The sequence below is a fragment of the Notechis scutatus genome, chromosome 4, assembly GCF_049901735.1.
Source record: "Notechis scutatus isolate UNSWTSFEM ecotype Mainland chromosome 4, rNotScu1.2, whole genome shotgun sequence".
NCBI lineage: Eukaryota > Metazoa > Chordata > Lepidosauria > Squamata > Elapidae > Notechis > Notechis scutatus.
Genome location: NC_142012.1, coordinates 29,788,554 through 29,810,868, shown reverse-complemented (window position 1 = coordinate 29,810,868; position 22,315 = coordinate 29,788,554). Strand labels below are relative to the sequence as shown.

Genomic DNA, 22,315 nt, shown 5'->3' with positions numbered 1-22,315 from the left:
AACAGACCCAACTAGTCAGGTTGCCACTGCTGGGGGGAGGGGTGAACTGCAAAGGTCCAGTCACACTCACAGGAGTCCCTCCCGTGATTATGTCTGTGAGTGAGAGCTGATCGGATGAATGCTTCTTCCAGGAGGGGAGGGGTGTTAGATATTCAATGGGGGAAAGTCAGTGATGTCAGACTTCCCCCACTGGTTCATTTTCCAGGTGGGAAAATGAACAGCCGTCAGTGGCTGAAATTGTGGACAGCAGCCTGTAAAAAGAACAGCAGGCACACCGGGCGGCAGTCTTTTGTTCAGAGCTAAATAAAAAAATCCTTTCCTTCTACCGTTGTCCTACCTCTTCAATCTAGCCCAAATTAGTGTGAAATTTTCAGTCCTTCTTGAACTCTTGGTATTACTAAAAGAGTAGGTGGCAGCCATTCCCAATTAGGTACCTTGTACAACAACCATAAAAAGATTTTCTTGTTTGGGAGGGAATAATGGGAATTGTATTTAAAACTTCTGGAAGTTACCAGGCCCAGAATAGGATGAACTAAACAAAATCCATCCTATTAGTTTCAAAGATCACAGGATTTCTTTTATTAATAACTGCTTTTAGTGGATTAAATTCATGCTGTTTTCAGATAGAAATGAGACTAAAATTAGTCATGTTGTTCTTCTAGAGTCAGAGGATTTAAGTTAGTTATGATTAACCTGTCCTATTTATAAAGATACAATGAAAGCATTCCTAATTTAACTTGGATCTGAACTTCTGTCTTTGAATAAGGATATGAGATAACTGGAGTCAGTTGCTTCAAAAGAAGATGTCATAAAATAATTCAATAACTTCTATTGCCGTTTAATATAGCACCTGCTTGCCAAATTGAGAAGTGCAAGAAAGCACTGTTTTACAAGACTTCCCAATTTGGTACAAGGAAGGAAAGTCAATTTTATACTTTGCTAGAAAATATTTCATATCACTATGAAACAGAAACCTGCTTCTCAGAAATCAAAGAAGTTTGGGAAGAGCTGGAATTATTTGAATAAGCTCAAAACAAGGTATTGCCATCAATAACCATATGATACCTCTAAAAGCCCAGTGATGATATTGTCTCCATGCCTGTTCAGTTTGAAGAAATCAATTATTTATTTGTTAAGGTGAGATCTAATGAACTAATGGTTTACCTTAGGACCAGATTTTGTTGATGCTGATTTCAGTGCCTAAAAATTCAAAATGCATTCATAAGCCTTCCATCATTCTTGGCCTCTACAAAGCTATACCTTGCAGTACTGTAGTAATGTCAAAGCTTCTCTCTTTTCAATGTTGTATTAGCAAGTTGTTCCTATTGTAATGGTTGTTATTGTCATATCACATATATGACTAGACATCTTACAAAAATAATTATATTAAATAGAAAATAAAACACATGGCAGCTGGGCATTTTTCAAACAATTATCAATTATCAGGACAAAGACTTTGTTATCCACCTAGTGCCCAGACTTGGCTAAAAAGCCAAGTTTTCAAGGCCTTATGGAAGATCAACAGGGACAGGGCCGATCCAATTTTAGGGAATGATGTTCCAAAGGCATGCACCAGGGCAGAAATGGTTCTCCTTCTAAGACTTGGCAGGTGACACACCGTAGCCAACAATACTCAGAACATGTCCCTTCTGCCAAATTGGTAGGCTAGGTAAAGGTAATAGGGGAAGGGTAGTCCCATAAGATACCCATGAATTGTTTTTTAAAGTGACAATTCACACCTTGAATTGCACATAGAAGTCAAAGTTAATCTCTCTCTGATTGCAATGGGGATTTACGATTTGCCTCTTTTATCTTCATATTAGGGAAATTCTCCAGTGAGGAATAACTGTTCAGCTAAACAGGGATATGACCATTTATGTTATCTGGAACCTGCATCTTAGGCTGTTTCCAATGTCGCATTCAAGTCTATCTGTAAATCAAACTACAAAGTATTGTAGTTAAACACAGCAAGATGCTTCTAGATATTTCCCACATAGTCAATGCCATTTTTGAGTAAGGCTTTTTGATCATGATTTGAGTGATCAAGTGCTACCCTGACATATTAAATATTTCCACAGAGTGTATGTATATGTGTGAGGTGTGTGTTTAGTAAATATCATCCTAGTCTTTTCATATAATATAAGATTAGTTACACAAAATTCTTTCTAGATATATAACACATATTAAAGTTACTGAAAGACTTTATTGCAATCATTAATCAGTACAAATTATTAAACTAGTTTCAAGAAGAGCTTCTCTTCTTCCAACTGTCTGTGTGCTTCTAATGTGTCTTGGCAATTTTAGGCAAGATGCCAGCCTTTTGATTCTATACATTGGAATAAATCCAGCTGGGTTCAGAGAAGTTTTCAACTTGTGCACTTCCCCTCCTCAAAGTGAAAGAGGAAACAGGAAAGTTTTGCTTCTGTTTTCAACTGATTGAATTACTTCTGAATTTTACAAGTGGCTGATGTCAAGTAATAAAATAACCCAATCCAGAAACCATAGTTAAAGCTCTACTGTTAAAGTGACAATATTAAAAACCAACTACAAACCACCTATATTCAGACATGATGTGAAACTGTAGTAGGTTACAATGCAAGCAAACATTTTAAATCTTTTCATGGCTTTACAAGAGGAGCAGAGTAGAAAGAATTTTTAAAGACTATTCTAGTATTTTTCTAATTTTGTGTCAGTTTATGTGAAACTGGCACAAAGTTAGGACACCCCCGCAAACAAGCAAACAAACCGAGGGATAGTTTCCTATTTCCAATTATTCTACCATGATATCCAACTCTTGGGTGCAAAAAACCCTATTATAGGGCCCATTACAACCTATGTATGGCAAGAAGTACAGGGAATATTTTCAGGGAATGCAAACATTATCCTTCAATTTCAAGCCAATTTCACAATGCTTGTTACTTGATTTTTCTCTTGCTTTTTTAAATGAACAGCAATCTTAATTTTTCTAATCAGTTTAAAAAAAATAAAAGCATTTTACATAAAAGGCGTTTGATGAAGTGAGCTACAGCTCACAAAAGCTTATGCCTTTTAACTTAATCTGTTAGTTGGAAAAGTGCCACTAGATTTCTGCGTGCTGGCCCGCCAACGCCCAACACAGCTGACAGCAGATTCGGACAGTGAGGAGGTTGGCAAGGAACATGGGTCAGTCCTGGAGTCTAGGGAAGGCTCTGACGAGTGCCCTGCAGAGATGGGGCCAGGGCCGTCTGACAGTTATCAGCTGCCTTTGGAGTCGGACATCAGTGAGGCAGAAGGACAGCTGGAGCCTATTCCCAGTGTGCGCATGCGCAGAGCTGCTAGAAGAAAGGGAACAACTAAGGAACAAGGGTCAACTTGAGAGTAAAGCCACAGCTGGACGGTGAATGGCCCCTCCCATAGGGAATAAAAGAAGAGCGAAAGGGGAGTGGGGTTTTGCAGGAGACAATTAGTTCATTTGAAGATCTGTTCCTGCATTCTTGACAAGCATTGTCTGCTACAGTGTGGCCTCTGAAAGATATAGGCCTGGCACCTCTCCAAGTCTGATAAAGGTCTGTAATTGTTAAATATCTTGAAAGACTGTTGGCCGGGACTTTGCTGGAGAGGAATTCACTGTAAACTAAATAAAAGGGGTTTATCAGGATGAGGGGTCGGCTTCATACTGTTGGAGAAGCATGAAGCCGACATTCTGATTGTTTGCTACTGTGATGGCTCTCTTCCTAGACAGCCTTGCTCTCACAAGCCTTATATATATATTTTTATATATATATAAAAAAAATGCCACCAACTGTGAAAATGCTTCAGATTCGAAAGCAAAAAAAAGGCTTCAAAGTACTCAGGAACATACATGTGACATGTGTTTGCAATTCCTTAAACAAAATGTGTTTTAAAGGTCACCATCTTAAGTATTCCATTTGAGTGAAAACAGTCATCTTTTGTGCTTCTAGAGAAGTAGCTGCTTCTAATCACGAACCCCATACGGAGGCAGTATTTAATGCCAACCTAGGATACTTTTCTCCTTTGACTAAATATACAGTACTTCAGCACAAACTATCAATATGCTTGGGTTGCAGTATCCACCCTAGAAAGTAAGAGTCATCTTTTTTATTTACAAATCCACAGATCATTTCTGGTAGCTGTTAAGAATTCAATCATACATCCAAGGCTTTCCAGCTAATATAAAACTGTAGTGAAGTTTCTGCTGACCTTTATATTTCAAAGTGAATCTTTACCTTTTTTTTCCTTATTTCATTTTTAAAAAATATCTTTTGACTCTTTATTATGTTTAATTCTTTTGTCTGCTTCCACTGAAATTTATTTAGTGTTCCTGGGGGATCCCATTTCATCACCATTATACTTCTAAAAAATATAATGCTTTTTTCCAGGTACATTGGAATACAAGATATCCATTAATTTTTCTGAACAGCCACTATGGACTCTTTGCCCATGTACTTCTTATTATCCACTTAGTCTGATAGAAGCTGATTGGGCTTTCAGTAGTTTTTTCATTATCCTAGTACTTGATTTTTCACAAAGCAGGCCCTGGATCTATTACCAAGAAAATGCATTTTAATTCCACGATTCCAATATCAGGTTGTTTTTCTATTAGTTTGAAAATGTTTTATTTTATTTACATCTTTTAATCTGTTCCAACCCAATCAACCTTGAGCAAGATATGATTCCCCAATTCAATAACTGAGGTTAGAAACATACAAGCTTTAATGACTGTATCCAGCCAGGACTGTAAAGTTGCTACAGATTATGGAAGTTTCAGCTCAGTCATTCTAATAGATACTAGGGTGAGAAAGGCTGGCCCAAAGGTCTGCCATTCAGTGATAAAAACAGACCATGATAAAGTTACATTAACAAATTAAAATTATTGTTAAATCAGGATTTTAACAGTACCACCCAGTAATTCCTCCAACAAGATCCCTCAAGTTTACAAGATACCATTGGACTCACAGGCCAAATCATTCCAACCAGTTCAGTCCTTGTTGTTTGACACCTATTCAAGTAAACTTGCTTCTTTGCAATTCAATATTCTTATTTTTGCCAGATTATTCCAGCAAATTTGTGTCAGAGCTAAACTAAGCTAGAAATGGTGGCAGAATTACTTTTAACACAGGCAGCCTCTTTCTTGCTATCATATAATGTCAGTATGTTTGGCATTTTATTACTATTGGCACTGTCATATTCCTCCATGATGCCCTCAAGATGCTGCCTCATGGATTGAAAGAATACTTCCCACTTGGTTTGTTAAGTGATTCATTTATTTATTTTTCAACCTAAGTGTCAGTGCTATTATCATGGATCTTTTTACAGTATTACAACTAAAACCATCATTTTTCTTACTGATGGTCATGAGTGAAATGTTTTCTAAGGTACTAGAGGCTTTTAACATTAGCCTCAGTTCTAATGTAAATTTATTTTACGAAAATCAAGTTCTATTAAACTGCTTGGTGAAAATGTCAACTCAGCATGTTGGCATAAGCTACAGTACTTGAGTCCTTTCACTTGACTTTTCTGGATAGCTAGCAGGAGCTGCTGCAAGAAACTGGGCTTTTCTCTGCTCTAATTATGAAATAAGATATTTGGCTTTGTTATCGACAGTGACAACTTTTAAAGAGCAGAAAGAATTAATGGACAATTTTTATAACAAAATGTTAGAAATACTAGAGATTCAGTACAGGTAATCCTCAACTCACAACAGTTCATTTAGTGACCATTCAAAGTTACAACAGCACTGAAAAATGTGGCTTATGACCGTTCTTCATAGTTATGAGCTTTGCAGCATCCCCATAATCATGTGATCAAAATTCAGATGCTTGGCAATGGATTCGTATTTATGACGGTTGTGTCCCAGAGTCATATGATCCCCTTTTCCAAACATCTGAAAAGGGAAGTCAATGGGGAAGCCAGATTCATTTAACAATTGGGTAACTAACTAATCAACTGCAGTGATCCGCTTAACAACTGTAGCAAGAAAGGTCATAAAATGGGACAAAACTCACTTAACAACAGAAATTTTGGGCTCAATTGTGTTAATAAGTTGAGGACCACCTGTATTGGAGAACAAGAAATGAGCCAAATAAATATAGAACTAAAATTGTGGAGCCTGTTGTATTAGTTAATGACTACACTTTAAAAAAAATCTGAAATCTGATTTTTGTAAATATCCTCATTTTTAAAAATCAACCTAACATAAATATAAAAGTTGCTAGATAATATCTAGTATGGCAATTTTGTGCTATGCTTAGACTGAAAGCACATAGGAGTTCAGGTCATACAGCATCTGTTAACAACTCTTTAAAGCAACTGTATCTTTTCCTTAGCTATGGAACAATCTGTAATAAGATGCTAAAAGATGCTACATGTATGCCCACACATGCTCTAAAATATGTTTAAATTCAAATCTCTATGGAGTTCTAGGAACTTACTAGGCTGATCTAAAACTATAAAGCAACTAGATGGGTCAGGTTCATCTAAGCATATCCTAAATATGTATCAAATATCATGCCTCACCCCTCCCAACTGATACATCTTATGCTTGTTTTGTATAATTAACAATCTGGGTTGTTCCCCCTGAGATATATTATAGCAGCAAATTCTTCCATTTTCTGTGCTTCTGTAAAAACTTTAATATTCTATACTCACTACTAATATTTGCTTATAATCACACAGGCCCTTTCCTCTGATGAGAATGAATCGTATGAATTGTCTTCAGTCTGGATTCTACAGAAATCCTGTTTTCCTTCTTATTTTCTTCTTTCCTGAGAGAATGGGATTTCCTGATTGGTCCTCTAATCCCTTCTTTTTTCTCTTTTTACATTTTCCCACAAGTATAGGGTCCACTTTTTTCAGATCAATCGAGTGTTCATACATTGATTGTGACAGGAATTGACCAACCATTTTGTCATCCAAGCCTGAGTTATGAGATGAGACTCACTGGCCCAAAATCATCCAGCCAGCTTTCATGGCTAAAGCAGACCTGGAACCAATGAGTCTCCTGGTTTCTAGCCTAGTGCCTTAATCATTAGACCAAACTGGTTCTCTTGGCTATTAATCCTATGATCTTTATAAATAAGAGAAAATGCATTTTTGTAGGAATCCTAATTTTGCTTATTGGCAAAATATTAGGAGAGCATGCAGGGTTGTTTTAGCTAATGCAGATCCCCCTCCTCCCCAATTTTCTGAAATTTTCATGTTTGCAGGATTACAAATTACAAAATAATAAAACCAAAACAAAATAAACATTGCAAATAGTAATCAGGTGGAAAGCCTTAACTTTGCAAGTCTGTTAACACAAATTATGACTTCGTCTGATGACTATAAATTGATCTAATATAATAATGCTTTGTTGGTGTATTTGAGAGGCTCATCTTATCATATATTAACCTTCGATATTTGTAAGAAACATGAATTAAAATTAATATTAATCATTGTACTTCTACTATGAATATTTAAAGGGGAAAAATGAAGACAACATCTTTGCCCCACCTATCATCAGCAGGTAAAAAAGTCTGATGCTGTTTCTTTATTTCACTGGCATGAAACCAGGACCTCACCTAGAAAGTGAAAAACATGGCTGCAATATCTGCCTTCCCTATCTCTTAAAATAGCCTCATCTGGAGGCACTGAGTCCAGAAACTATTGCTGAACGTGATGGTAATTAAACCAATGTTTGTCAATCTTGACAATTTTAAGATCCATGGATCTCAATCCCCAGAAATCACCATGGCTGGCTGGGGAGTTCTTGGTGTTGAAGTCCACCCATCTTAATGTTGCTAAAGTTGAGAAACATTGGCCTAGAACAGGGGTCCTCAAACTTGACAGCTTTAAGACTTGTGGACTTCAACTCCTAGAATTCCTCCTCCAGTCATTTTAGCTCAGGAATTCTGGGAGTTAAAGTCCACAAGTCTTAAACCTGCCAAGTTTGAAGACCCTCCGCCTAGAAAAATAAAATGCAGTTTCTGTATCACTATTCAAAGATACTTTGCTTTTGGTCCCTCAAACTTGAGTGTAAACAGCAGTTGTGCCAAAACTTTAGATGCTGTTTTCTTTACCAAAAATTTCCATATATTGCTCAGTATCATGATGCCACTGGGCATCTTAAATTGTGTCACAAAAACTACTATACTGCTTGCCATTTTTCTATTCCTGCCTATCCAGAAGGTGCATATGTAAACTTTTCTAATGCCAGATTTTAGCTGCATGTGAATCTTACTGAGATATTTCTCATTTCTGACACAAAGTTGGAAGCAGAAGTGTGCAAAAAATGTTTTGAATTTATAATGTTCTGTTTTGAATTCAAAACAGCCATTTCAAGTTTAAACAGTTGTTTTATGTTAGAAACTGCTCTGAGTAACTGAGCTCTATTTAAGGCATAAAACACAGAATGGCTAGCACAACCAGTTCCAAATAAAATGACTGTTTCAAATTTGAAACTTTTCAGATTCAAAATGTTTTCCATTCCTCTAGCTTGAAGCCCTTGAATATGCCATTTATATTCTTTACTTCATAGATAAAGATAAAAAAATCTACAATTTATTTATTAATTTTATTTATTAAATGTATGTCCCTGGATCATTCTGATTCCTGTTGGCTTACAACAAAATAAAATATAATAAAAACATTTAGTGTAAGAATAAACAAAAATAAATATAAAGTATCTCTATGACAAGGGGAAAAAAGGAGAAAAATATTTTAATTAAAACCTTCAGAATATCAGTGCCTAAAATATATAAAAATTCCAAAGCAAAGCCAATAGTAAGAATAAAAGGAATAAAAAGTGAAATAAAGAAAAATGATGATGGTTACATTGGAAGAATTTGGTATTTGCTGACTTCCAAAAAACATTGTTTGAGGGAACCAATCTAAGTTCTAGAGGAAGAATATGTCAAAATATAGGCACCATGAATGAACAGGTAATGCTTTCTAGTCTCCATCCCTTACCTCACAAAATTTCTACTTTTTACCTGATTTTCTTGTTGGATGTATGCTTGAACCGGACAATTTCTATTCTGTCATGTCAATATTGCAACTGAATATATGTAGCAGAAAAAACAGTCCAGAGAAATAAAATAATTCTATAGATCAACATTCTTCCCAGTATTCTAATTAGGAAATTTCTAATTAACATTCCTTTTTTACATTTTAATCTAGAATCCAGAGGTAGTATTCAGCAGGTTCTGACCAGTTCTGGAGAACCGGTAGCAGAAATTTTGAGTAGTTCGGAGAACCAGCAAATACCACCTGAGTGGCCCCGTCCCCAACTATTCTCTGCCTCCAAAGTCCCAGCTGATCGGCTGGGTCTTCTTTTGTTGCCCTGCACAGGGGAATGGAACTGGAAAGCAGGTTAGTGGGGTGGGGAGGGAATGGGATTTTGCAGTATCCTTTCCCTACCACGCCCACCAAGCCACACCCACAGAACCATAGTAAAATAAATTGAATCCCACCACTGCTTAGAATCGATATATTACTGATAATGCAATTAATCATTCTTTTTTTCCAACTCCCCAACACATTTTAACTAATAACAATTCTTCCTAAACCAAGTAAAAACCAACACACTATTTTTACTTGACATATTGCATTATGTTTAGCACTTTTTACCATAATATTTGAAACATGGTGTTATTATAGTGTCATTAATGTTCCATACCTAGAACTGATGTCCTTCCCTGAACAGCACTCTCATTAGACAGATCTTTTGAGTTCGAAGTGAATGGTGATTGTCTAAAAGTATCTTCAGAAAAAAATGGGCTAAGGAAAAATGATTTTTAAAGCAGAAATATATGTTAATTACTAAATAAATCCTATTAATGCACAATTATATCACATGGTGCATCTGATTAGAATTTTATGGTTTAGAGGTACGCAAGATTGAAAACATGTTTCGGATAAACTTTTGCAACAATTATTGTAAAATCAACAATGTAGAATTCATATTATCAAACTATCCCAATCCTAAATGCATCTAAAATATTTTGAAAATGATTCAAAACAAGCCAACCCACTGTTAAAAGAATTTAATTTTATTGCCCAAATCTCAAGATATTCTCAATATAACTCTGAAGTATTGTTTTCAATGCAGATGTTCAGAAAAGCAGTATTAGTGGGTTGCACATTTGCAAGCCTGAGTTATGTTTGTGTAATAGAGGAATTTCAGGACATATGAGTTTATATGAAGTTTTATAGAGCACCACGCTCCAAAGACATACCATACATACCAGAAGCAGGTTCCAGCCAAGTTAATTCAGTTGGTCTGGATAAAGTAAAAGTCAGTATGAAGACTAACACCTACTGTCTTAATATTAGATTAATTAGATTAGATTAGATTAACAGAGTTGGAAGGGACCTTGTAGGTCATCTAGTCCAACCACCCGTCCAAGCAGGAGATCCTACACCATTTCTGACAAATGGCTGTCCAATCTCTTCTTGAAAGCTTCCAGTGATGAAAAATGTTTTTATATGAAGCACATTTATTTCTAATATAATCTTTAATAAGCAGCTAATTTTTTGGGAAAATGCATTTATAATTAAGGAATCTTTTGAAGCTAAGTGTTCTTGTCACAGTTATTTTCCTCCTCTTTGGCTGAGCCAACACATTCTGTCTGCTGTTTAAGGAAGTTGTTTAGGTAGTGATAGCATTATTAACACTCCCAGTTTCTTATAGCTTGTTTGAATTTTATAACGTACAATAATGCTATTAGTCCTTGCTCCCTAGTACTACCTGAATGGCTTGTTTAAATAATAAGCACTTGTCTTAATTTACTAGCTAATTTCCATATAGACAATAAAAGCAATTGTTTAAGGGCAATGCAAGAAGTCAAATAGAGCTCTTGTCTGATTATTGGGTGATAAATTCAAAGGAATGAATACAATTTGGGAAAAGATTACAATGACATTTGAATGTAAATAGTTGAGGAATAGTTGAGGATTATCTTGAATAGATTGCACATGATTTTCAATATATTTGTTTTTTCCTTCATGACTGCAATCCATCTAAATGCTTTTTTGAAGATCCAAGAGATCTGACTGTAATTTTACAAATGGCAAATACTGTAATTTTTTGAAATGGGATTTTAACTAAGTTAATAGGCCAGTCCAGAAAAATAATCTTGCAGCATCATTTATTTAACAGCTGAAAGACAACTTGGGCCTGTCTCTTTTCTGCCTTCCAAAAATTCTTCTTGGCTGTATCATCATTACTGTCCCTCTGTACAGAGGTTGAAATTGCTTACTTTTAGATTATAATGACAACTTTAAATAGGAGTCTTTTCAGGGTGACCTGAGAGCAGCTTCTTAACTTGCTGGATTAAACAAACTAAGAAATTTGATATCATACTCAGGTTTGGGTTTTTTTTGTCAAGCTGAACAAGTGAGATTTTAGGGAAAAATCTGAGAAACCATGCCAAGTTAAAACAAAAATCCCCAATAGCCACACATTGATTTTTCCTTAATTAATTGCAAGCATGAGATAAACTATTTTTATTTTCTCTTCAATGGTGTTTTAAAAAGAGTTTCCCTGCCTCCAACCTGGTACAATAGGAGGCATGTAAAAAAAAGTTCCCAGTGATACAAATACATTTTTTTAAAGACTGGGGCAGGGTGTTTTATTTTCTTTCAGATACAAGCTGGAGAAGAACAGGTATTAAACTGCCCCTCTTACACTCACACAGACATAAGCAGTTCTGAGAATAATCCACATGACATCAGTGGTTAAGCAAGAAAAAGTAAAGCAATGTTGATCAGCAGTTTGCCTTAAAATGATAAGGTTTCACATCCATGGTGACTGACAACAGCGAGCATAGAAAATAATCCTTTGGGTGCATGGTATAAATTTCTTATAATGCACATCACGAATTTATTTGCTTCATGATTGACTTGCATTTTAAATTACATCTCAAACAGAGATACATAGTATTAGTCAATAACATTAATACAAACAGGACATTCTATAATCCAGCCATAGATAATTCATCGTTTCAGTAGGAAATCAAAGGGACTGAACCATACTCAATTCTTGCTAGATTGTGGACCATGCATAGAGATTTGTGAAGGCTTGGTTAAAAAAGGAGAAAATTTTAGAAAACCCAAGGCATTTTGTTTTGTTTGCAAAAAAAGATAAAATAATATAAAGTATCAGTTAATGAGATTATCTCATATTCAGAAAATGAGATTAGTTAAACATTACAGATTTGATCTTCCCTCCCTGTTTTCTATGAAAAGTATTTTTTGAAAAAAAGCACAAGACATAATGCCTATTTTTCTTTTATGTATTTTGATGTTGACAGCTTCTTCTTTCATATTATTATTATTATTTGTGTGTAACTGCTTCTACTAAATAGGCAAATATGAAGAGACATTACTTTCCTTAAGGTTTGTACTCTATATATGACAATGAAAAATTATTTAAAAACCCTTTATTTTATGCCTGTAAAATATGAAATAATATATTTGCTGGACATCTCAGTTAACATCTATAAAATTGATGTTACACTAAACTTTATCAGGCCTAGTTTTCTCTGTCATGGGTAGTACTTACCTAGTTGTAATAGTGATGGTATTATCTTTAGAGTGATTGTGCTCTTTGCTCACTTTTTCTGTGGAAAAATAAATTATTATTTTAAGCAAAATAAAATAAAATTTTGCTCATGAGTATTAGCTTTTTAATAGAAAAATGATATTTATATAGATTTTTAACCTATCCAAATATTTCCTCCAGCTTCTCATTGAAATGATAAATCTATTTACCATGAGTCATACTGAGGAGTTCCACATTTCTTTTTTTAGACTAATTGGGCCCTAAATGACAGTTTCTGTGTGCTTTCTTTGGTATGTAAGAAGAATAAGGTAAAGCAAACAAATAGGAAAAAGATATGCTAAGAATGCGGACATATTGTACTTTACTAATTTATTTGATTCTTTTTGTTAGTTTTTTTAATTTTAATTTTTTGTTTTAAATATGGTTTTACATTGTGTAAGCCGCCTTGAGTCACCATGGGCGAATAGGTGGCAATATAAATTAAATAAATAAATAAATAAATAAATAAATTGTATAGCGCTATGGAAAGAATGAACTCTAGATGTAATCTACAGCTTGGATAAACCTTCTAAATTGCAAGGCAAGGAAGCAGGTTATATGGATACTTTTTTTCTATTTCTAGATATTTATTTAAACACTTTCTTAGGAAATTGTTAGAGGTAAGTTGTCTCTTATATTTTCTTTTACTAAAATACTGGAAAAATATAGAAGTTAATTTGTAATATTCAACAGTAGCATCTGCTATACTGCTAACAAAGTTGACCAGTCAGATGGCAATATCTGGCTGATTTTTTTTATAGGAATCAAATAGTGAAACAAGGCTATTTTTCGAATTGAATTGTAACCATAATAATAACCAAGTTTATTTATAAATATATGCTCTTTAATAGGACTTCATGTGCTATTCTATACATACCATGCTTCACCCAAAATAAGACAGATTGTGACTATTTTTAAATACCTATAAGACTGCAGTTTCTAGGTCTTATACAAAAAATCAAAACACAGCAAATTCAGACAACACAAATCTGGAAAAGTATATTGTGAATCTCTAGATATGATACTTACCTGACAATTGAAAAAGTAATTCTGAAGCCATTTTCACGGATATATCTTGGCTAAAGAGGTTTCTCTCTGGAACTACACGGCTTTCAGGGATCCTTTGTACCTGTTCAGTTATCTCTTGCCTAAGTAAAGTGCTGTAACTGACATTTTGGCTAGGTGAAACAGAGGCATGGGAGTCATGAATCTCAACTTCCATTGGCTCTTCTTTAACCTTTATTGACTGGGATTCCTTGCAACTTTCCGCTGCAGATATATAGTATAAAAATGAAATGGAAAAAAAATGGCAGAAAATCAATCAATCAATGCCCAAGTTTAAAAAGGACACAAATTAGCAAGAATTATCCAGGCATTTTAAAAAAAATAAACATTTTAGCAAATTTTATGAATAGAGAAATAACCATATTGAAATTATAAAACTACTGTACCCCAATATTGATTTCTAAAATAAATAAAGATTATATTTCAGAAAGGTCTGAACCATAAATATTTACCCTAGTAAGCCATGAATTTTGGGGAAAATATCACCAGATTTTTTTTTCAAAGCAGGAATAATCTCAGAGATCTTGAAAGAAAAAACTACTATGTATATTGACTACTTAAAGGGCCCTCTCCCCCCAAAAAACAGATAATTAGAAAATAAACCAAATTAGATTCCAATGGAAAATTATTTGCCAATTTTGTTGCTTTGCATTGCAGTATGTAAGTGTAATTTGCTTCAACAATTGAAAATCTTTCACTTTCTCTTTTTTCTTCCTTTTTCTCTCTTTGTAATAGGTGCCTTATTTATTAGTGGGAATCATTTTGTCACATGATAGTTAAATGAAAATATAGTTCTTTTTTTCAACATTTCCTCTCTTGAATTTCATATATTTGTTTAATTAATAGAAATAAAATTTCTAAACAAATGATAGTTATAATTATTTTGGCTCGGTTATTTTTTTCTGCACTCATTTTTACTATACTTCCATCAGAATTTTAAATATTTTGAATTAAGAAAAGGTTTTTTATTCTATAAAAGTTTCCCTCCCCCAAAAAAGGAACAGCTTTCCCACTTCTTGAATTGTTGTCTCTTGTAGAAAAATGCTTTAGTTTTGAGTACAGATTAAATGACCGCTTTCTTTTGAAGTATTAGCTTGTTCCATTCAAAGAGATCTCAAAGCCTGCACTTCAAGCAAACTTCATCACATTATTTATGATTTCCCTTCCATATCACAGACATACAAATAATTTGCCTAAGAAGGAAGTACTGGATTATTTTGTTCAAGGTGCTTCAGTAAACAGTCAATTAAAAACAATAATGAAAGAGCTTAGGCAATGACAGTAAAAAAAAATCTGGAATACTGTATATAAAGAGAGAGAAAAAGCACTCTTAGAACTTCTACAGATTTTCAAAAAAGAAGCTTCTTTGAGGCCATTTATTATTGAAACTAGCTCATTGTTATACATGGCTTTGTATTGGTAAGTCCTTCACGGAAAGAGTGGTAATCTCATAGGAGTAATAAGTGATGCAAAGGTATTATTATTTATGTTTGTAATGACTATTTTGCAGCAGCATCTTGACTGAAACAGGATGTCATTGAAAGAAGAATGCTTCATCACCCACAATTAACTGTGCTAAGTCTTTTTAGAGCTTTAGATTTTCTTCTGATAATGACTTATTCTTTGTATATAAGCCTATAAATGGCATTAATTTTAGCTGTCAGGACTTGTTCTGAAGATAAATAGCTTTACAAATGGCTTGTTTTATAGCAGTGATGGCTAACCTTTTTGGCATTGAGTGCCCAAAGCGCGTGCACACCCCCAAAATGCAATATGCACACACACCCCCATGCAAGCGCCCTGCCTCCTGCGTATGTACTCCACGCATGCACATGCATCCCCTGCGCATGCGTCCCGCCCCACCCCCCACACATGCGCAGCAGAGACCTGAAAACCAACTGGCCGGCGGGATGCATGTGTGAACATGCACGGCGGAACTGAGTTGGGGCGATGGCTCGCATGCCCACAAAGAGGGCATGCCATAGGTTCACCATCACGGTTTTATAGGCTTTATTGCTCTAAAGAAAAAAAACCTAATGTGGATCTGTCAAATACAAAATGAAATGAAATTGTCTTCAAAGGTATTTGGCATAGGATTCTAGCCTGACTATCACTGGAACTTCATTACTTATTATAATTAATTATATACAGAACTAAGTATAAGCAATATAGAACAATATTACCTTATAAATACACCTTATAAAATATGGATGGAAAACAATTAGGTCTGATTTTTTTGCCCATTATTGGCAAATTATAAAATATAAATAATGGTTGGGAGGAGATAAAAGAATGCCAGCAGCAGCAGCAGAACTCCTAGCACACCTAGATCAACACTCCTAAAATGGATACAAATACACTTTATATCTTTTTGTTATTAGCAGGTTTGGAGGAAGTGTTTACAGGTTGTCCCAAAAAGGCTAATGATGCCCATTTAAGACATTAATTCTTTCAAAGTACTACCAAATTCCCACAAAATGTGGAAACTATGGATCTATATATTTCAGTGGTATTATGATGTTTTGGCCCTGTAGCCCCTGAAGTCTACATAACAGTATGGATTTGCTTCACCCATTCACCACATACATATAAACATGGGAGAGGGGGGAGGGAGAGAAAGAAAGAGAACATTATTTAGACCACAGGTGTCAAACTTGCGGTGTCACATTGCTGTCATGTGATGTTTCATGACATTTTCCACCTTTGTGCAGCTGGGGTGGGAGTGGCCGGAGCATATGCATCAGGCCCACGGGTTGCCAGTTTAACACCCCTGATTTAGACAGATTGGATCTTTTTTTCTGAGTGTTCATCATATATTATTAACCCAAAGATAGTTATTGAAATACTGAATATCAACTAAATATATACATTTAGAGTTAAACTGTAATGATTAATTACAATATTTTACAGTGGAAATTGTTGAGGTAATTCCCCATTAGGAGAATGAGTGCATACAGGGAGACGTATGTGAGAGGAGTGTTTGAATAATACACACAGAGCACACAGATACACTGTACAGTAAATGTAGGTTTTTACTTCTAGAAAGTTTAAGCAAAGTCCAAAATAAGCAGTCCAAAGTCATTCACAGGTAAAATCAGTCAGTTTTCATCTAGGGATAATCCAAATATCAAATTCCAGTGTCAAAAACAGTTCAGTATCAGACTTACATCAAATCCAGTAATATCAGTCAATTAGAAGAAATGGAGCAACGGCAATACTTTCCAACAGAAGGAAACAGAGATAGAGTCACACTCTCTTCTGAGATTAAGACTAAACAATCCAGGTTTCTGGCTCCATTTTATGGCTGTTTGAGAAACCACACCCAATTGCATGCTTTTGCAATCTCTTAAAGACATAGTACTAAAATGTTTATCCTGGTTTATATATTTCTAACCCAAATACCTGTTAGGTGACTTATATTCCTAACAGAAATGTACTGAAAATTCAGTACCATTTGATCATCACTTATATCTACAAATTATGAATCAGTTTATCATGACATGTTATTTGTTAACTCTTCCAAATAGTTGAACAATCAATGAAATTAATTATTAAGTCAACATCACAGACATGGACTGCTGTAAGCAATCTGATGCTGATTCACACATGCACTTGACATTTACAGATCACAATCTAGAGACATGCATGCATAAATTGGGTCTAATGCTAAGGTCAAAAAAGATGGTTAATATTGTTCAATGGATTCCTAATAAATATTTACGAATGATAGCAAGGTTTTAAACATGGAGGATATTGAAATTAATATTAGATGACGAGAAAACAACTTGCATGCTTGCTCAAAAATTTCTGGCCTCCAATTAAAATTGTAGCTATTTCTTTGATGTTTTGTTTATATTCTAAGTAATATTTTTGGCACCAGGTGTTTTTTTTTGTGCACAGAAGATACTGAAGATATCTCAGAAACAAATTGCTGGCAGGGTATTTGTCATGAGTGCCCCCACTCCCAGCTGGGAATTGTTGAAGTTGCATAACAATAGCAATACTGGGCATTTACCTTTAGAAAGTGTAAATGTTAGCAGCATAGTTTAGATAAGGGGAACTTGCTGTCATAACATTTTGGAAAGGATGGGAAGGAAATCATTATTTCAGCTCTGAAAATCATTGTACTTTATTATGTCAAAGGGAGCTGACAGATGAAATAGCACCTTCATTTGTTTCACTTTTGCAGTGGGCCATGAAGTTGTCCATCCACGTTGCGATACCTTACAGTGCTGTGACCTGTTTTCAAGGCTGACTGGAAGAGGTCAAATGCTAACAGATCACTTCACATTCCTTCTCTTGCTTTAGAACAGGTGATAGGCTGTGAGACAGCAAATTAATCTCAGTGGTTTCAAGCTGGAAAAATGGACCCTTTTTATCACCAGTGACTCAAAAGAGCAACCTCTTCACTTCCCCAGACTAGAACAGACTGGCAGAAAACAAAATGATAGCAGGGAGTATGCAAATGATTGATTACAACAAAAAGTATGGCAGAGATGCAATTTCAACCTGTTAAAAACAATAGGTTTGCTTTGTACCAAATAGGACTAATCAAATTAATTAAGTGGCATATATACAAGGTCCTTTAAAGGCCCAGGGTTATAGGCTGCATTTGAACGAACCATACTTTCTCCTATGACAAAGTAACATTTTTCCTCTAATTTTTCCTTAATTTTTTTTCACAGAAATTAATCTAGTATTCTGAAACAACACTCAAATATAATAATATTGAAGAATCAAATCCCCACTTGATGTTAAGAATTAAGAATAAAAATCCAATAAAACTGAAAATCAGTTGAATCTTAACTTACATAAGTTATATCTATGTCATTTATTGTTATTTGGCAAGTCTATTGCTTGATGAAGCAGTCCAAACTCAGATTTTGTTCACTATACCTTAAATCTGATAAAAAGGAGACTACAGCATTGGGGTTTTAGAATAATTCTTGGCATGATATAATTTATTAATTTTGCTGACTTTTATTTTGGCATTCATGTTAAAAGTACTGTGCTATTGTTGTTGCTTTTATATCACTTTTTCACACCCTTATGGTGAGATTCTCCTTCTCAGCAGCATTGAGAGTGAAAGGTAAACCTCCCAAATGTTCATTAAGAATGAACTTGGCTCCTTGGAGGTACATGCTGAGTATCTCTATCTATGAAACTCTCAGATAACAGAAAGAACAAATGTGTGCTTCAGATGTCTGACCTCTAGAGTTCCGGCACTGGACTCCAAATTTAGGTGTAAGAGTCAAGATGACCTTTGCTGCTCAGCTTTTCTTTCAAAACATTCTTTCTATTTCTGTTTCTGCTGCATGCACAGCTTAATCCTTGGCTCAGCTAACACTTCTGGCAGGCACATACAGGCATGACCAGAGTAGAAGAAAACCTGCAATAACAGGGTGTTTCTTTTCTTGTGGTCAGCTCAGATGCTTATACCTTGAACCATTGCTATCTAGTTCAACTTGGTAACTGACAAATGAGAGTGAAATGCTAGAATTTTAAAGTGTGGGTCTGGTATATAGAAATTCCATGAGTGAAGCATGTTCAAATTTATTTTTATTTTACCAATTTGTATAAGATCTGATGGTGATTAATTGGGAATCAGTGGCTCCAGGTAGGGAGGAATCAATTGTTGTGTTTAAGGCTTTATTCTCATCTGTATTAAAGATTCTAATCCAGCCAAATCATATATTTGACAAACCAGGACGGTATCAGGGAAGTGAAGTCTTATAACTTACAGCCAGAAAAGAAATAGCTTTCATTATTTAGCCTTTCACTCTCACTGACAACTAATTACATATGTATACACATACATATGACCAGTGGTGGAATTCAATTTTTTTTACTACCGGTTCTGTGGGCGTGGCTTATTTGGTGGGCGTGGCTTGTGGTCATGTGACTGGGTGGGTGTGGCTTAGTGGTCATGTGACTGGGTGAGCATGCTTGTTGGTCATGTGACTGGGTGGGCGTGGCCAACTCAATGTCACTCACATCAAGGGGTGCCTCACCTGGCCCCTCCCCTCCCAGCCATTCCTTGTCACCCAGCCTCAACTTATCTATAGTTCTGTAAAAATATTGTTCACCTTTGACTTTATTATCTGCATACTATAGATGTACTTTCATGGACCACTGAAAGGAGGAAATGGCTCACATGCTTTACTCAAGAGTGTGATAGGCAACAGGCTTTTAAGGGGCTGCCACAAAGAAAGGGGGATAATGTATTTTCCAAAGAAGCAGAATGCAAACAAGAAGCAATGGATGGAAACTGAACAGAGAGAAGCAACCTAAAACTAAGGAGAAACTTCCTGACAGTGAGAACAATTAACCAGTGGAACTGCCTGTCACCAGAAGTTCTGGGTGCTCAATCACTGGAAGTTTTTAAGAAAAGACTGGACAGCCATTTCTCTGAAATGGTATAGGATTCACCCCAAGGTCCCTTCTAAGTATTATTCTGACACCTTTCCCCGGATTTCTACTCAGAGTTTGGCATCTCAGTTTTCTTGCCGGAGCTGGGGGTTGGACTAGAAGACCTCCAAGGTCCCTTGCAACTCTTGTTAAACACATGTGTATTTTATGCTCTGGACTATTGACATTGAATGCATGTAAACCTTGAAAAATATGTGGTACCCCTGGGCAAAAGAAAGGCAGTAAAATCACTCTAGGTGTAGGGACAGTGTAAAATATTAACACATGATAAACAATGGAACAACTAAAAATAATAGCACAGAGTTTTATCTCTCTCTCTCTTCCTATTTTTCTTTCTTTCTTTCTCTACCTCTCTCTACCTCTCTCTCTCTCTCTCTCACACACACACACACACACACACACACAACATTTAACAGACAAGCATTTTGGAAGCAGCTCCTTTAAATTTCTCCAAGGCTTGAGTGGATTCCCCCACCCCCTCTGTCAGACCGCACTCTTTCTCACTCCAGACACTTTAACTCACAAGGGGAAAGCGATACTTGCAGCGTCCATGCCTTTCTTCCTTTTCCCCAGGGAGAAAGAGGACGTGGGGAACAGAAAGCTAGGAGAGCGATCGCAAGTGAGCAACCGGGTGAGCGGGTTGGGGGCGTGGCCAGCCAGGGATTGCCACCGGTTTGGCGACCCATGTCAAATAACCGCTACCGGTTCGCCCGAATAGGTGCGAACCGGTTGAATAGCACCTCTGCATATGACATACAAAGACACAAAAGAATGAGTAATAGCAGCCTCTAAAATTCTACAATGATTTTTCACAAACGAAAAAACAATTCCTTTTCATGATTCAGTTAAGTTAATGATGCTGTATTTACACCATAAATTTTGATGCTGATTCCCTTGCATTGTAACATAATCAGGTAACGCAAAATGCTTGTTAACTTAGCAAGTTGTACCTAGTATGAGAAAGAGAAATAGAAAACAGGCAATATTATGTCATTTATGAATATAGTTGCGACTTGGCCTGGAAAACTGTAAAGTCTCAGTTATCACTTATTTTCCTCAGCTGAGGCACTTAAGAATGCAGGTAGCTGCTACCTCAATGTGGAGGAGATGAGAGAATTCACTCAAGTGTTTGTGAGAAAATCAAACTATTTTAATTAACATTCCTGCACCTTTCTGGAACATCTAACATTCTATCTATTCCATGTCTACATTTCAAATTCCCCATCTGAATATACTTATTAATTTGGTAATTTTCAATATCCTTCAACTCTGAAACAGCTTTCCCCAACAGGGTATATTCCAGATGTATTGGGAAAAAAACTCCAAAAGTGCTTATAATCCCATCAAATCAGGACTGTACTAGCTCAGGAAGTCTTAAGATACAACAATGCATGCAGAGGACGTATTCAGTAGATACATATCTGTTGTCTGTCTTCAGATTCTAATTTGTGAGGCAAAAGTAGCTCTAGTACACTATGCTATACCAAAGCCATACAGCAGCTGCAGGCAAAGTTTTGGTGGATGTGTGCCACAGTATTTTTGGGATGTGTATGGTGTTCAGAGGATGGGGGGGTAGACATATAAAGTGAGCTATGTAGTGTAATATCAAGTCTATGAAGTATTTTTGAACACCATAAAGTGATACATTTGTAAGAACTTGTAGGTTATTAAATGTGAGCTGAGTAGAATGACAATTAAGTGGACCTGTGCTGGCTTAAAAATCATATTCAAGGAATGCTCATGGATGGCTTTTTTATCTAACTGAAATGAGGTGACCAGAGGAATGCCACAATATTAGGCCTTGAGGCCTGTTCTTTTCAAGATTTTTATTAATGTTATGATTGAGGAGGGGAAGGCAATGCTTATCAAATTTTTAGATGGCCCCAAATGGATTGCTACTACCTTAGAAGGAAGAAATAACATTCAAAATAATCTTCATAAATTATGGAAATAAACTGAAAATAATAGAATTAAAAACAAATTCTGCATATAAGACAAATGCAAAATTATGCATTTAGGAAACAGAAGGCAAGCGAAAGTATAAGAGGACTGCTTTTTAGTTTTTCAGCAATACATGAAAAAAATAATCAATTACAAATGTGAGTCAGCAGTGTGACATAATTGTAAAAAGTAAAAAAAGTTTGACTTTATAACTAATTACAGTGGAGATATGCTTTCATTCACTAAAGGTGTTCAAGCAGATCTGCAATGAAATACTTACTATGTCTGTGCAGATTACTG

General features: G+C 35.6%; 1 protein-coding gene across 6 annotated transcripts in view; it reads right to left on the bottom strand.

Moving 5' to 3' along the window:
- The window catches only part of ZNF827 (zinc finger protein 827), a 142,901-nt gene that overhangs the window by 30,317 nt on the left and 90,269 nt on the right, over positions 1-22,315 (bottom strand). For all 6 annotated transcript variants that reach the window (XM_026668782.2, XM_026668783.2, XM_026668784.2 and 3 more), the window contains exons 6-8: positions 13,610-13,849; positions 12,542-12,599; positions 9,656-9,756 (exon numbers count right to left, since the gene is read on the bottom strand). In XM_026668782.2, the coding sequence (XP_026524567.1) occupies positions 9,656-9,756; positions 12,542-12,599; positions 13,610-13,849 (399 nt within the window). The remainder of the gene's footprint in view (positions 1-9,655; positions 9,757-12,541; positions 12,600-13,609; positions 13,850-22,315) is intronic.